At 48.8% G+C, this 12,618-nt stretch overlaps 2 protein-coding genes across 4 annotated transcripts in view; one reads left to right on the top strand and one right to left on the bottom strand.

Moving 5' to 3' along the window:
* LOC137538746 (low choriolytic enzyme-like) overlaps positions 1–12,618 on the top strand; it is a 1,161,243-nt gene that overhangs the window by 522,499 nt on the left and 626,126 nt on the right. The gene's annotated exons all lie outside the window — the stretch shown is intronic.
* LOC137537974 (astacin-like metalloendopeptidase) overlaps positions 1–12,618 on the bottom strand; it is a 192,307-nt gene that overhangs the window by 79,996 nt on the left and 99,693 nt on the right. Inside the window, exon 6 of the mRNA XM_068259895.1 lies at positions 11,389–11,479. Within this exon, the coding sequence (XP_068115996.1) occupies positions 11,389–11,479 (91 nt within the window). The remainder of the gene's footprint in view (positions 1–11,388; positions 11,480–12,618) is intronic.

Below are 12,618 nucleotides of genomic sequence, written 5' to 3' on the forward strand. Positions count from 1 at the left end.
TGATTCCTTCTTTTAGAGAGATAGGAAACCTCCCTGCTTGCAGAGAGCAATTTACTATTTTGTGAAATGCTAGACCAAGCAGGTCAGGGCATTTCAGCATATGTTTAGTTGTTCCAGGTCGCAGGTTGTCTGGCGGAGGCGACGGAGGATGTCTGAGATCTCTTCCTCACTAATACTTTTTTTGAAGTCAGTCCAGGGTGTTAGGTTGTTTTTGCAACTATTTCCAGGAGTTGAATAAGTCTTAGGTGCTGTGGACTGAATGAGAGACTGAATAGAGGATACTTTGCCAGCAAAGTAGCAGGCAAATTTCTCACATAGCTCCTTTGAGGGAGTTATAGTGGGTTTTAGACAGGATGGATTACATAGTCTATCAACTGTGCGAAATAGTTGGGCTGGCCTGTTGGCCTGTTTGCGATCTCCTGTGATAGGTAGGAGGATTTTTTCTTGGTGATCGCATTTTGGTAGCTTTCCAGGTGAGAGACAAGGGTGTGTTTATCTTTTGAATTCTGAGATTTTCGCCACTTCCTTTCTAGTCTGCGCACTTCTTTCTTTATGTCCTTTAGTGAGCTGTCAAACCACCGTGCATGGTGAAGTGGTGTAGACCGTTTAATGCGAACTGGAGCAAGGGCGTCATAGGCAGATGACACTGCATGGTTGTACATCAGGACCATGGAGTCTGGGTCTGCGCAATGATTGGTTAATGCGTCGAAGTTGAGGATATTCTGAATGTGCTGGGGTGAGACATCTTTCAGTGAACGGTATTTTATGAGTTCTTTCCCTCTGTGTTTTATCGCTGGTGCTGTCAGAGAGAAGTGGATGGTGTGGTGGTCTGACCATACCACTGGGTTTATATCCATGTGTGATATTAAAAGTCCGGAATGAAATATAAGATCCAGGATGTGCCCTTTCTTGTGGGTGGGGAGGTTGACAGCCTGAGAGAAACCCAGTTCACTCATTATGAGAAGTAGTTCACTTCCTAGCTGGGAGTCGTGATCATCCACCCATGCATTGAAATCTCCCAGGATGATCCATCTAGGGTGTTCCACTGTAAGGCAGGATAAGAGTTCAGAGATTTCTTTAAGAAAGGCTGGACCATTTTCTGGGGGGCGGTATATGAGCAATATGTTGATGTTTATCTCTGCTGACAGTTTGGGCTGCAAGACATTCAAAGGTTTCAGTGGGGCCTATGGCCAGGGGACTTATGTTCAAAGAGCATCTGAAGCATATGGCAACCCCCCCACCCTTGCGGACTTGTCTCTCACAGTGCAAGACTGAATAATTGGACGGCACGGTTGCTTCAAGAGTTGGGCCTGCATGTTTCCCAAGCCAGGTCAAAAAGGTCAAATCAGAGAGCTCTATTAGGTCATGTATAGTTGCAGTCTTATTATTTTTCGATCTGGCATTGCAGAGTGTGGCTGTGATTGAGCTTTCCTGGGGACAGCTATGAGTTTTAGACTTCACTGTCAAACTTGTTATCCTTTGTCTGGTGTTGCTTCCCTGGTGTTTATTTTTGGATCCACTGCCTCTCCGCCCTCTTCTGCTTTTCCTGAGTATCCCAAAGGATTTTAAGAGGAGATCTAGTGAGGTGTTAATTTGTAATTGTTTCTTGCAAGGGCAGGCAGAGGTCCTTTGATGAGTATTTGTATGTTGACATTAGAGACAATAGACTTGTTCAGATATCTTTTACTTCTGGAGTCCTGCTGAGATCAAAGGGGATCTGTGCAAAATGCTTTCATTCCTACACAGAGTTGGATCATAGATTTATTTTAAGTACAGTTCCTTGTTTTAGAGTTAGATGATAAATTATAAAATAAATGTGGAAAATAGTCGCTTGGTGCATATGCCTTGGATAATGGATAAAGGATTACTCACAGGGTGGAGTGAGGGCAATCACAGAGAGGTTGAAGGTCTTGTTTCAGGTAAGCTGTTATGCTGGGAATACACGGGTCGATCCAGCAGCCGATTAGCCGGCGGATCGACCCCAGCCGAGACCCCGCTCGTCCGCACGTGCGCGTGGATCGATTGCCACTTGTCCCCGCCAGCGCTTCCTTATCAGCGCTCGATTCCCTGCCATTGTCCGCCGGTGGGGATCGAGCGGGCGGGAGTCGAGTGGCTTGATCGGGCCAGCTGAATATTATCAGCTGGCCGGATCAGCTGGTCGATACACGGTACAGAAACGTACCGTGTATCCCCAGCATTAGAAGTCTTGGTGTGTTTAGGAATGGTAGGTTTCATGGAGGATTTCAATCCAGTTTAAATCTCTGCCATCCAAAGTAATCCGATTGTTCTGGTTTTTTGTAGTTGTAGCCTTAGTCGTGGTGGGTGGAATTCCTCTGTGTTTTGGGTACAGTTTCAGCACAAATAGGTTTAAAGGTGTAGAAATCTGAGACAAGGTCTTGAGCAGCTTAAGAGAGCTGCAGCCCGGCTGGGCGCGCTCAGTCAATTACGCACACCCCACTTTGCAGTTATTGATTTGTAAAAAATGTTTGGAGTGATGTATGATTTTCGTTCCACTTCTCACATGTACACCACTTTGTATTGGTCTTTCATGTGGAATTCCAATAAAATTGATTCATGTTTGTGGCAGTAATGTGACAAAATGTGGAAAACTTCAAGGGGGCTGAATACTTTTGCAACCCACTGTATATATTGTATCTACAGTTTAGATAGTTTACACAGAAAATCTAGCTGCAAACAGCTTCAACAGAATATGATTATTTCTTCCTGTGATACAATGATAGCAGCCATGTTGTTTGTAAACATTACACACAGGCAAGCTTATCTGCATATTCAGCACTCAGCCTGTGAAAATTCCCTCTTCTCCTCCCTCCTCCTCTCTGCCTCTGAAATCTCTGGCTAGTAATACCTCCCCCTCCTCCTGCCCAGACTGAGCTCCCATAATCCCTTGCTACTAAGGCTCAGAGTGCCAAGGCTCTGGAGAAGCTGTGGGTGGGGCTTGTTTAGTTTATAGGGAATTAGAGTATAAAAACAAAAAAGTATTTGGCTTGAGGAATGCCCTATAAACAATAGGAAAGGAACACAATTATGCAATGAGTAAAAGTTCACCTCGGATCCACTTTAACATCCTGTGTTTTCAAATGAGCTTATCTGCCATGGCTGTCAGGTGACACAGGGGAGATATCAAATTAAAATTTGGGATTAGACACAGATGAGGGGGAATTAGACAGCCTAAACTCTCTAAATACATACAGGGGAGAACCTCTGGCTGCCATGTCACAACAGTGTGCCTGGGTTTGTGTGTGTGTGTGTGTGGGGCGGGGGTCCAACTTTTCCTTCTAAGCCATTAAAGTTGACCGGAACTCTTGCACAGGCTGTGTTAAGTAACCCTCCAGGAGTTGGTAGCCAGAGGTAGCCCCATGTACATATAGCCTGAGAATCCCCCAGTAAAGGTAGTCAATAGGGCTCCCTCTAGGATAGGTACCTGAGATCACCCCAATATAAATACCAGATATTTCCTCCAGTATAGATACCTGAACAACCCAGTATGAATAGCCAGTGATCCCCCCTCAGTAAAGGTAGCCATAAGACTCCCCCCAGGATAGGTACCAAACATCCTCCCAGTATAGATACCTGATCCCCCAGTATAGGTAGCCAGAGATTCCCACCTCCCCCAGTATAGGTAGCCATATAAATCCCCCAGGATAGCTACCAGAAATCCCCCCCCACCAGTATTGGCACCAGAGAGGCCCCCCCCCATAATATAGGTGCCCATAAAGGCCACCCCAGGATAGATTCCAGAGAGCCCCCCCCCCCCCAGTATAGGTAGCCAGAGAGCCCCCCCCCCCAGTATAGGTAGCCAGAGAACTCCCCAGTCTAGGTAGCCAGAGAGCTCCCCCAGTATAGGTAGCCAGAGAGTTCCCCCAGTATAGGTAGCCACAGAGCCCCCCAGTATAGGTAGCCAGAGAGCCTCCAGTATAGGTACCCAGAGAGCCCCCAGTATAGGTAGCCATAGAGCCTCCCCAGTATAGGTAGCCATAGAGCTCCCCAGTCTAGGTAGCCAGAGAGCTCCCCCAGTCTAGGTAGCAAGAGAGTTCCCCCAGTATAGGTAGCCAGAGAGCCCCCAGTATAGGTAGCCAGAGAGCTCCCCCAGTATAGGTAGCCAGAGAGCCCCCAGTATAGGTAGCCATAGAGCTCCCCAGTATAGGTAGCCAGAGAGCCCCCAGTATAGGTAGCCAGAGAGCTCCCCCAGTATAGGTAGCCAGAGAGCTCCCCAGTATAGGTAGCCAGAGAGCTCCCCCAGTATAGGTAGCCAGAGCGCTCCCCCAGTATAGGTAGCCAGAGAGCTCCCTCAGTATAGGTAGCCAGAGAGCTCCCCAGTATAGGTAGCCAGAGAGCTCCCCCAGTATAGGTAGCCAAAGAGCTCCCTCAGTATAGGTAGCCATAGAGCTCCCCCAGTATAGGTAGCCAGAGAGCCCCCCCAGTATAGGTAGCCAGAGAGCCCCCAGTATAGGTAGCCAGAGAGCCCCCAGTATAGGTAGCAGGAGAGCTCCCCCAGTATAGGTAGCCAGAGAGCTCCCCCAGTATAGGTAGCCAGAGAGCTCCCCCAGTATAGGTAGCCATAGAGCTCCCCCAGTATAGGTAGCCAGAGAGCCCCCAGTATAGGTAGCCAGAGAGCTCCCCAGTATAGGTAGCCAGAGAGCTCCCCAGTATAGGTAGCCAGAGAGCTCCCCAGTATAGGTAGCCAGAGAGTATAGGTAGCCAGAGAGCCCCCCAGTATAGGTAGCCAGAGAGCCCCCAGTATAGGTAGCCATAGAGTTCCCCAGTATAGGTAGCCATAGAGTTCCCCAGTATAGGTAGCTAGAGAGCTCCCCCAGTATAGGTAGCCAGAGATTCCCGCCTCCCCCATTATAGGTAGCCATAGAGCTCCCCAGTATAGGTAGCCAAAGAGCCCCCAGTATAGGTAGCCAAAGAGCTCCCCAGTATAGGTAGCCAGAGAGCTCCCCCAGTATAGGTAGCCAGAGAGCTCCCCAGTATAGGTAGCCAGAGAGCTCCCCAGTATAGGTAGCCATAGAGCTCCCCCAGTATAGGTAGCCAGAGAGCCCCCCCCCCCAGTATAGGTAGCCAGAGAGCCCCCAGTATAGGTAGCCAGAGAGCCCCCAGTATAGGTAGCAGGAGAGCTCCCCCAGTATAGGTAGCCAGAGAGCTCCCCCAGTATAGGTAGCCAGAGAGCTCCCCAGTATAGGTAGCCAGAGAGCTCCCCCAGTATAGGTAGCCATAGAGCTCCCCCAGTATAGGTAGCCAGAGAGCCCCCAGTATAGGTAGCCAGAGAGCTCCCCAGTATAGGTAGCCAGAGAGCTCCCCAGTATAGGTAGCCAGAGAGCTCCCCACTATAGGTAGCCAGAGAGTATAGGTAGCCAGAGAGCCCCCCAGTATAGGTAGCCAGAGAGACCCCAGTATAGGTAGCCAGATAGCTCCCCAGTATAGGTAGCCAGATAGCTCCCCAGCACGGCCGGGCCGAGGCATAGGCTGGAGAGGCTCCAGCCTCAGGGTGCAGGGTAGGAGGGGGCGCAGAATTCATTCAGCTGTCATTCCTAATTGTGTTTGAAGCAGAAAGAAATAAGAAAAGGGGATACATGACAGTGACTGCAAGCCAGATAACTAGATATTAAGGTGTTGGGGAGGTTGTGGGCCCTGTGGCGCCTCTTAGTCTAATAGCAATCAGTGTGTGACGGCTGGGGTGGCAGGGATGGAGGGGCGCACTTTGGTGTCTCAGCCTTGGGTGCTGAAGGGCCTTGTCCCGGCTCTGCTCCCCAGTATAGGTAGCCATAGAGCTCCCCCAGTATAGGTAGCCAGATAGCTCCCCAAGTATAGGTAGCCAGAGAGCTCCCCAGTATAGGTAGCCAGAGAGCCCCCCAGTATAGGTAGCCAGAGAGCTCCCCAGTATAGGTAGCCAGAGAGCTCCCCAGTATAGGTAGCCAGAGAGTTCCCCCAGTATAGGTAGCCAGAGAGCCACCCAGTTTAGGTAGCCAGAGAGCTCCCCAGTATAGGTAGCCAGAGAACTCCCCAGTATAGGTAGCCAGAGAGCTCCCCAGTATAGGTAGCCAGAGAGCTCCCCAGTATAGGTAGCCAGAGAGCTCCTCCAGTATAGGTAGCCAGAGAGCTCCCCCAGTATAGGTAGCCAGAGAGCTCCCCCAGTATAGGTAGCCAGAGAGCTCCCCCAGTATAGGTAGCCAGAGAGCTCCTCCAGTATAGGTAGCCAGAGAGCTCCCCAGTATAGGTAGCCAGAGAGCCCCCAGTATAGGTAGCAAGAGAGCTCCCCAGTATAGGTAGCCAGAGAGCCCCCAGTATAGGTAGCCATAGAGCTCCCCCAGTATAGGTAGCCAGAGAGCCCCCAGTATAGGTAGCCAGAGAGCTCCCCAGTATAGGTAGCCAGAGAGCTCCCCCAGTATAGGTAGCCAGAGAGCCCCCAGTATAGGTAGCCAGAGAGCCCCCAGTATAGGTAGCCAGAGAGCTCCCCCAGTATAGGTAGCCAGAGAGCCCCCAGTATAGGTAGCCAGAGAGCCCCCAGTATAGGTAGCCAGAGAGCTCCCCCAGTATAGGTAGCCAGAGAGCTCCCCAGTATAGGTAGCCAGAGAGCTCCCCCAGTATAGGTAGCCAGAGAGCCCCCAGTATAGGTAGCCAGAGAGCCCCCAGTATAGGTAGCCAGAGAGCTCCCCCAGTATAGGTAGCCAGAGAGCCCCCAGTATAGGTAGCCAGAGAGCCCCCAGTCTAGGTAGCCAGAGAGCTCCCCAGTATAGGTGGCCAGAGAGCCCCCAGTATAGGTAGCAAGAGAGCTCCCCTGTCTAGGTAGCCAGAGAGCCCCCAGTCTAGTTAGCTAGAGAGCCCTCCAGTATAGGTAGCCAGAGAGCCCCCAGTATAGGTAGCCAGAGAGCCCCCAGTATAGGTAGCCATAGAGCTCCCCAGTATAGGTAGCCAGAGAGCCCCCAGTATAGGTAGCCATAGAGCTCCCCAGTATAGGTAGCCAGAGACCCTCCAGTATAGGTAGCCAGAGAGCCCCCAGTATAGGTAGCCAGAGAGCCCCCCCAGTATAGGTAGCCAGAGAGCCCCCCCAGTATAGGTAGCCAGAGAGCCCCCCCCCCCCCCCCGTATAGGTAATTTCGGGACCCGAGTTTATGTTGAGTGAGAGAGGTGCCTGCCCATGCAGAGTGTGCAGGGTAAGGGGTGATTTAACACATCTCTCCATCCGAGTACATTTGAAATCGGAGCCGGTAGACTTGGGCGCAGGATACAGCCGGTATATGGCTGATCCTGCTTCTGCACAAGTCCGGGCCGATTTAATTACTATTCCCCCTCCAGGCCGCCATGGATAGTGGGGGAATGAAATAATTCGGCTTCCAGCGATTGCTGGAGGCCGAATTATTATGTTTTTAAGCAACCTCGGCTCCGCCTTCTGACGGCGCCGACGTTACTCACTGAGCGCTACAATAGGAGTGATTCCCATTATAGTCTATGGAGGTGCCGGCTGCGCCCAAATCTAGCAGCGCTGAAAAGCACTGCTCCGCTCTATCCTCACTGGAGGAATCACCTCACGGGTTGGGGCAGAGCTTTGCTATGGGTTGGGGACAGAGCTTTGTGGCAATTTTGGGGGCAGAGCTTAATAGCAGTTTCCCGCACCCCGAATAAGAAGAATATTTGCTTAGGTAGATGACAACAAGAAATGCCCTAGGCCTTTTGTGGTGGGAATGAGCAGTGTTTCTAAAATAATTGTATAATGTTATTACTTAGAACCAAGCTAATATTATGCTCCCCCAGTATAGGTAGCCAGAGAGCTCCCCCAGTATAGGTAGCCAGAGAGCTCCCCCAGTATAGGTAGCCAGAGAGCTCCTCCAGTATAGGTAGCCAGAGAGCTCCCCAGTATAGGTAGCCAGAGAGCCCCCAGTATAGGTAGCAAGAGAGCTCCCCAGTATAGGTAGCCAGAGAGCCCCCAGTATAGGTAGCCATAGAGCTCCCCCAGTATAGGTAGCCAGAGAGCCCCCAGTATAGGTAGCCAGAGAGCCCCCAGTATAGGTAGCAAGAGAGCTCCCCAGTATAGGTAGCCAGAGAGCCCCCAGTATAGGTAGCCATAGAGCTCCCCCAGTATAGGTAGCCAGAGAGCCCCCAGTATAGGTAGCCAGAGAGCTCCCCAGTATAGGTAGCCAGAGAGCTCCCCCAGTATAGGTAGCCAGAGAGCCCCCAGTATAGGTAGCCAGAGAGCCCCCAGTATAGGTAGCCAGAGAGCTCCCCCAGTATAGGTAGCCAGAGAGCCCCCAGTATAGGTAGCCAGAGAGCCCCCAGTATAGGTAGCCAGAGAGCTCCCCCAGTATAGGTAGCCAGAGAGCTCCCCAGTATAGGTAGCCAGAGAGCTCCCCCAGTATAGGTAGCCAGAGAGCCCCCAGTATAGGTAGCCAGAGAGCCCCCAGTATAGGTAGCCAGAGAGCTCCCCCAGTATAGGTAGCCAGAGAGCCCCCAGTATAGGTAGCCAGAGAGCCCCCAGTCTAGGTAGCCAGAGAGCTCCCCAGTATAGGTGGCCAGAGAGCCCCCAGTATAGGTAGCAAGAGAGCTCCCCTGTCTAGGTAGCCAGAGAGCCCCCAGTCTAGTTAGCTAGAGAGCCCTCCAGTATAGGTAGCCAGAGAGCCCCCAGTATAGGTAGCCAGAGAGCCCCCAGTATAGGTAGCCATAGAGCTCCCCAGTATAGGTAGCCAGAGAGCCCCCAGTATAGGTAGCCATAGAGCTCCCCAGTATAGGTAGCCAGAGACCCTCCAGTATAGGTAGCCAGAGAGCCCCCAGTATAGGTAGCCAGAGAGCCCCCCCCAGTATAGGTAGCCAGAGAGCCCCCCCAGTATAGGTAGCCAGAGAGCCCCCCCCCCCCCCGTATAGGTAATTTCGGGACCCGAGTTTATGTTGAGTGAGAGAGGTGCCTGCCCATGCAGAGTGTGCAGGGTAAGGGGTGATTTAACACATCTCTCCATCCGAGTACATTTGAAATCGGAGCCGGTAGACTTGGGCGCAGGATACAGCCGGTATATGGCTGATCCTGCTTCTGCACAAGTCCGGGCCGATTTAATTACTATTCCCCCTCCAGGCCGCCATGGATAGTGGGGGAATGAAATAATTCGGCTTCCAGCGATTGCTGGAGGCCGAATTATTATGTTTTTAAGCAACCTCGGCTCCGCCTTCTGACGGCGCCGACGTTACTCACTGAGCGCTACAATAGGAGTGATTCCCATTATAGTCTATGGAGGTGCCGGCTGCGCCCAAATCTAGCAGCGCTGAAAAGCACTGCTCCGCTCTATCCTCACTGGAGGAATCACCTCACGAGTTGGGGCAGAGCTTTGCTATGGGTTGGGGACAGAGCTTTGTGGCAATTTTGGGGGCAGAGCTTAATAGCAGTTTCCCGCACCCCGAATAAGAAGAATATTTGCTTAGGTAGATGACAACAAGAAATGCCCTAGGCCTTTTGTGGTGGGAATGAGCAGTGTTTCTAAAATAATTGTATAATGTTATTACTTAGAACCAAGCTATTATTATGCTTGCTATAAACAAGTCAGCAATGCTTTTTTTTTTGTGTTTTTTGTTGTTGTTGTTTGTTTTTGTTTTTTGCGTTATCACCATCCGTTATTAACCACTGCCATTCCAAATTTCAACTGTAAAAACAAATTACTCTTATGCTGAAACCCAGGAACTGAAGTCTGTCATTGTTTGTTGTACAGACAGTTGTTTCTTGTTTTCCACACCTGCAGTAACTGACTGAGTGACGGGTAGCAGCTTTGATACTTCCAGACTTGGCAGCCCCTGTCTGGATCACTGTGGAGTAGCTGTGTGTTTGTATGCATTTAACTAGTTCACCACTAAGGGGTTTTTCCCCTTATGGACCAGAGCAATTTTTAACATTCAGCACTCCCCCCTTTCATTTGTCAATAACTTTATCAATACTTAACACAATGAAATGATCTACATCTTGTTTTTTTTATTTGTTTGTTTGATTTTTTTTGCCACCAATTAGGCTTTTTTTTGGTGGTACATTATGCTAAGAATTATTTTATTCTAAATGCATTTTAATGTGAATAATAAGAAAAAAATTGAAAAAAAATTATTATTTTGCAGTTTTCAGCCATTATAGTTTTAAAGTTCTACTGTGGGTAAAATCCACTCATTTTATTTGCACATTTGTCCCAGTTATTGCAACGCTTACAATATTTCCCTAGTACAATGTTTCTTGCCAATATTTTATTTGAAAATAAGGGTGCATTTTTTTAGTTTTGCGTCCATCACTAATTACAAGCCCATAATTAAAGAAAAATAATAATATAACCTCTTGACGTACATATTACAAAACGTTCAGTCCCTAAGGTAAGTATTTATGTATTTTTTTTATTGAAATTTTTTCATGCAAAATGTTTATTTGGGTAACCATGGGAGCGCGTCTTTTTATTACAAAAAAATGTATGTAGGTGTAAATTTAGTAATTGACCACAAGATGTCCTCGTGGATTATCTTCCTGTACATACTATCAGTATGCTAACAGGAAGTAATGCGTGGATGTGTTGCTTTCGTTATTACAATGACCGCAGGCATCTCACTGATGCCGGTAATCATTGACACAGCAGGGACTTAGGGATGGGAATGTGCCACTGGGCGTAGATATACTGCATTTGGTATAGTAAATAGTTAAAGAGGAACTCCAGTGAAAATAATGTAATAAAAAAAGAACTTCATTTTTTACCATAATTATGTATAAATTATTTAATCAGTGTTTGCTCATTGTAAAATCTTTCCTCTCCCCGATTTACATTCTGACATTTATTACATGGTGACATTGTTACTGTGGGCAGGTTATGTAGCTGCTCCTAGCTGTTTTGGCTGTTAGAGACAGCTGTAAGCAGCTATTTCCTGTCTGTGAATCTTGTTACATTGTGGCAAACTGTCAAAAGTACAGTGGTCCTCAGAGCTTCTTGTGGGAGGGGTTTCAGCACAAAATCAATCATACAGCGCCCCCTGATAGTCTGTTTGTGAAAAGCAATAGATTTCTCATGTAAAAGGGGGTATCAGCTACTGATTGGGATAAAGTTCAATGCTTGGTTGGAGTTTCTCTTTAAGCAAGGTAAGCGTGTTGCCACATTCATTTTAGCACAGTGTAGATGGGAACTTAGGTTATTGTTTATTTCTCTACAAGAGTGGAGTGTAATGCTGGGAATACACCATAAGTTTTTCAGCAGATAGATGGTTCGATGGATAATTTCCGACATGTCCAATCTTATTTTCAATCGTTTTTCTGATCGATTTCTCATAGAAGTGAATGAAAATTGAGAAGAAAAGATAAGAAAATGGATCGAAAATAAGATAATAATAATTTCAGGTTAATGTTTACCACCTAAGCTCCAAGCTTACCTGTCATAGTGCATCACAGAGCTGTAGTCATAGGGTATACCCCGAGTGTCGGCCTTTGCGGGATTGTCTAGTGCCATGGCTGGCTGATCACCTGAAAAACATACATTTTATTAATGATATGTTTGAGGCCCTGATCACACCACTCACACCCCACAAACACACCTCATACATACACACATACACACGCACCACACACACACACCCCACACACACACACACACACATATACACCTCATACACACACCCCACACACACCCCACACACACACACACACACATATACACCTCATACACACACCCCACACACACTCCACATACACACACCCCACACACACACATATACACCTCATACACACTCCACATACACACACCCCACACACACACACCCCACACACACACCTCATACATACACACATACACACGCACCACACACACACACCCCACACACACACACACATATACACCTCATACACACACCCCACACACACTCCACATACACACACCCCACACACACACATATACACCTCATACACACTCCACATACACACACCCCACACACACACATATACACCTCATACACACACCCCATACACACACCCCCCACACACACACATATACACCTCATACACACACCCCATACACACACCCCGCACACACACACACACACCACACACACACACATATACACCTCATACACACACCCCATACACACACCCCACACACACACACACACACCCCCCACACACACACATATACACCTCATACACACACCCCATACACACACACCCCACACATATACACCCCATACACACACCCCACACACACATATACACCTCATACACACACCCCACACACACTCCACATACACACACCCCACACACACACATATACACCTCATACACACACCCCATTCACACACCCCACACACACACATATACACCTCATACACACACCCCATACACACACCCCCCACACACACATATACACCTCATACACACACCCCATACACACACCCCACACACACACATATACACCTCATACACACACCCCATACACACACCCCCCCCACACACACATATACACCTCATACACACACCCCATACACACACCCCGCACACACACACACACCCCACACACACACACATATACACCTCATACACACACCCCATACACACACCCCACACACACACACACACACCCCCCACACACACACATATACACCTCATACACA

Source organism: Hyperolius riggenbachi, chromosome 11, assembly GCF_040937935.1.
Source record: "Hyperolius riggenbachi isolate aHypRig1 chromosome 11, aHypRig1.pri, whole genome shotgun sequence".
Taxonomy (NCBI): domain Eukaryota; kingdom Metazoa; phylum Chordata; class Amphibia; order Anura; family Hyperoliidae; genus Hyperolius; species Hyperolius riggenbachi.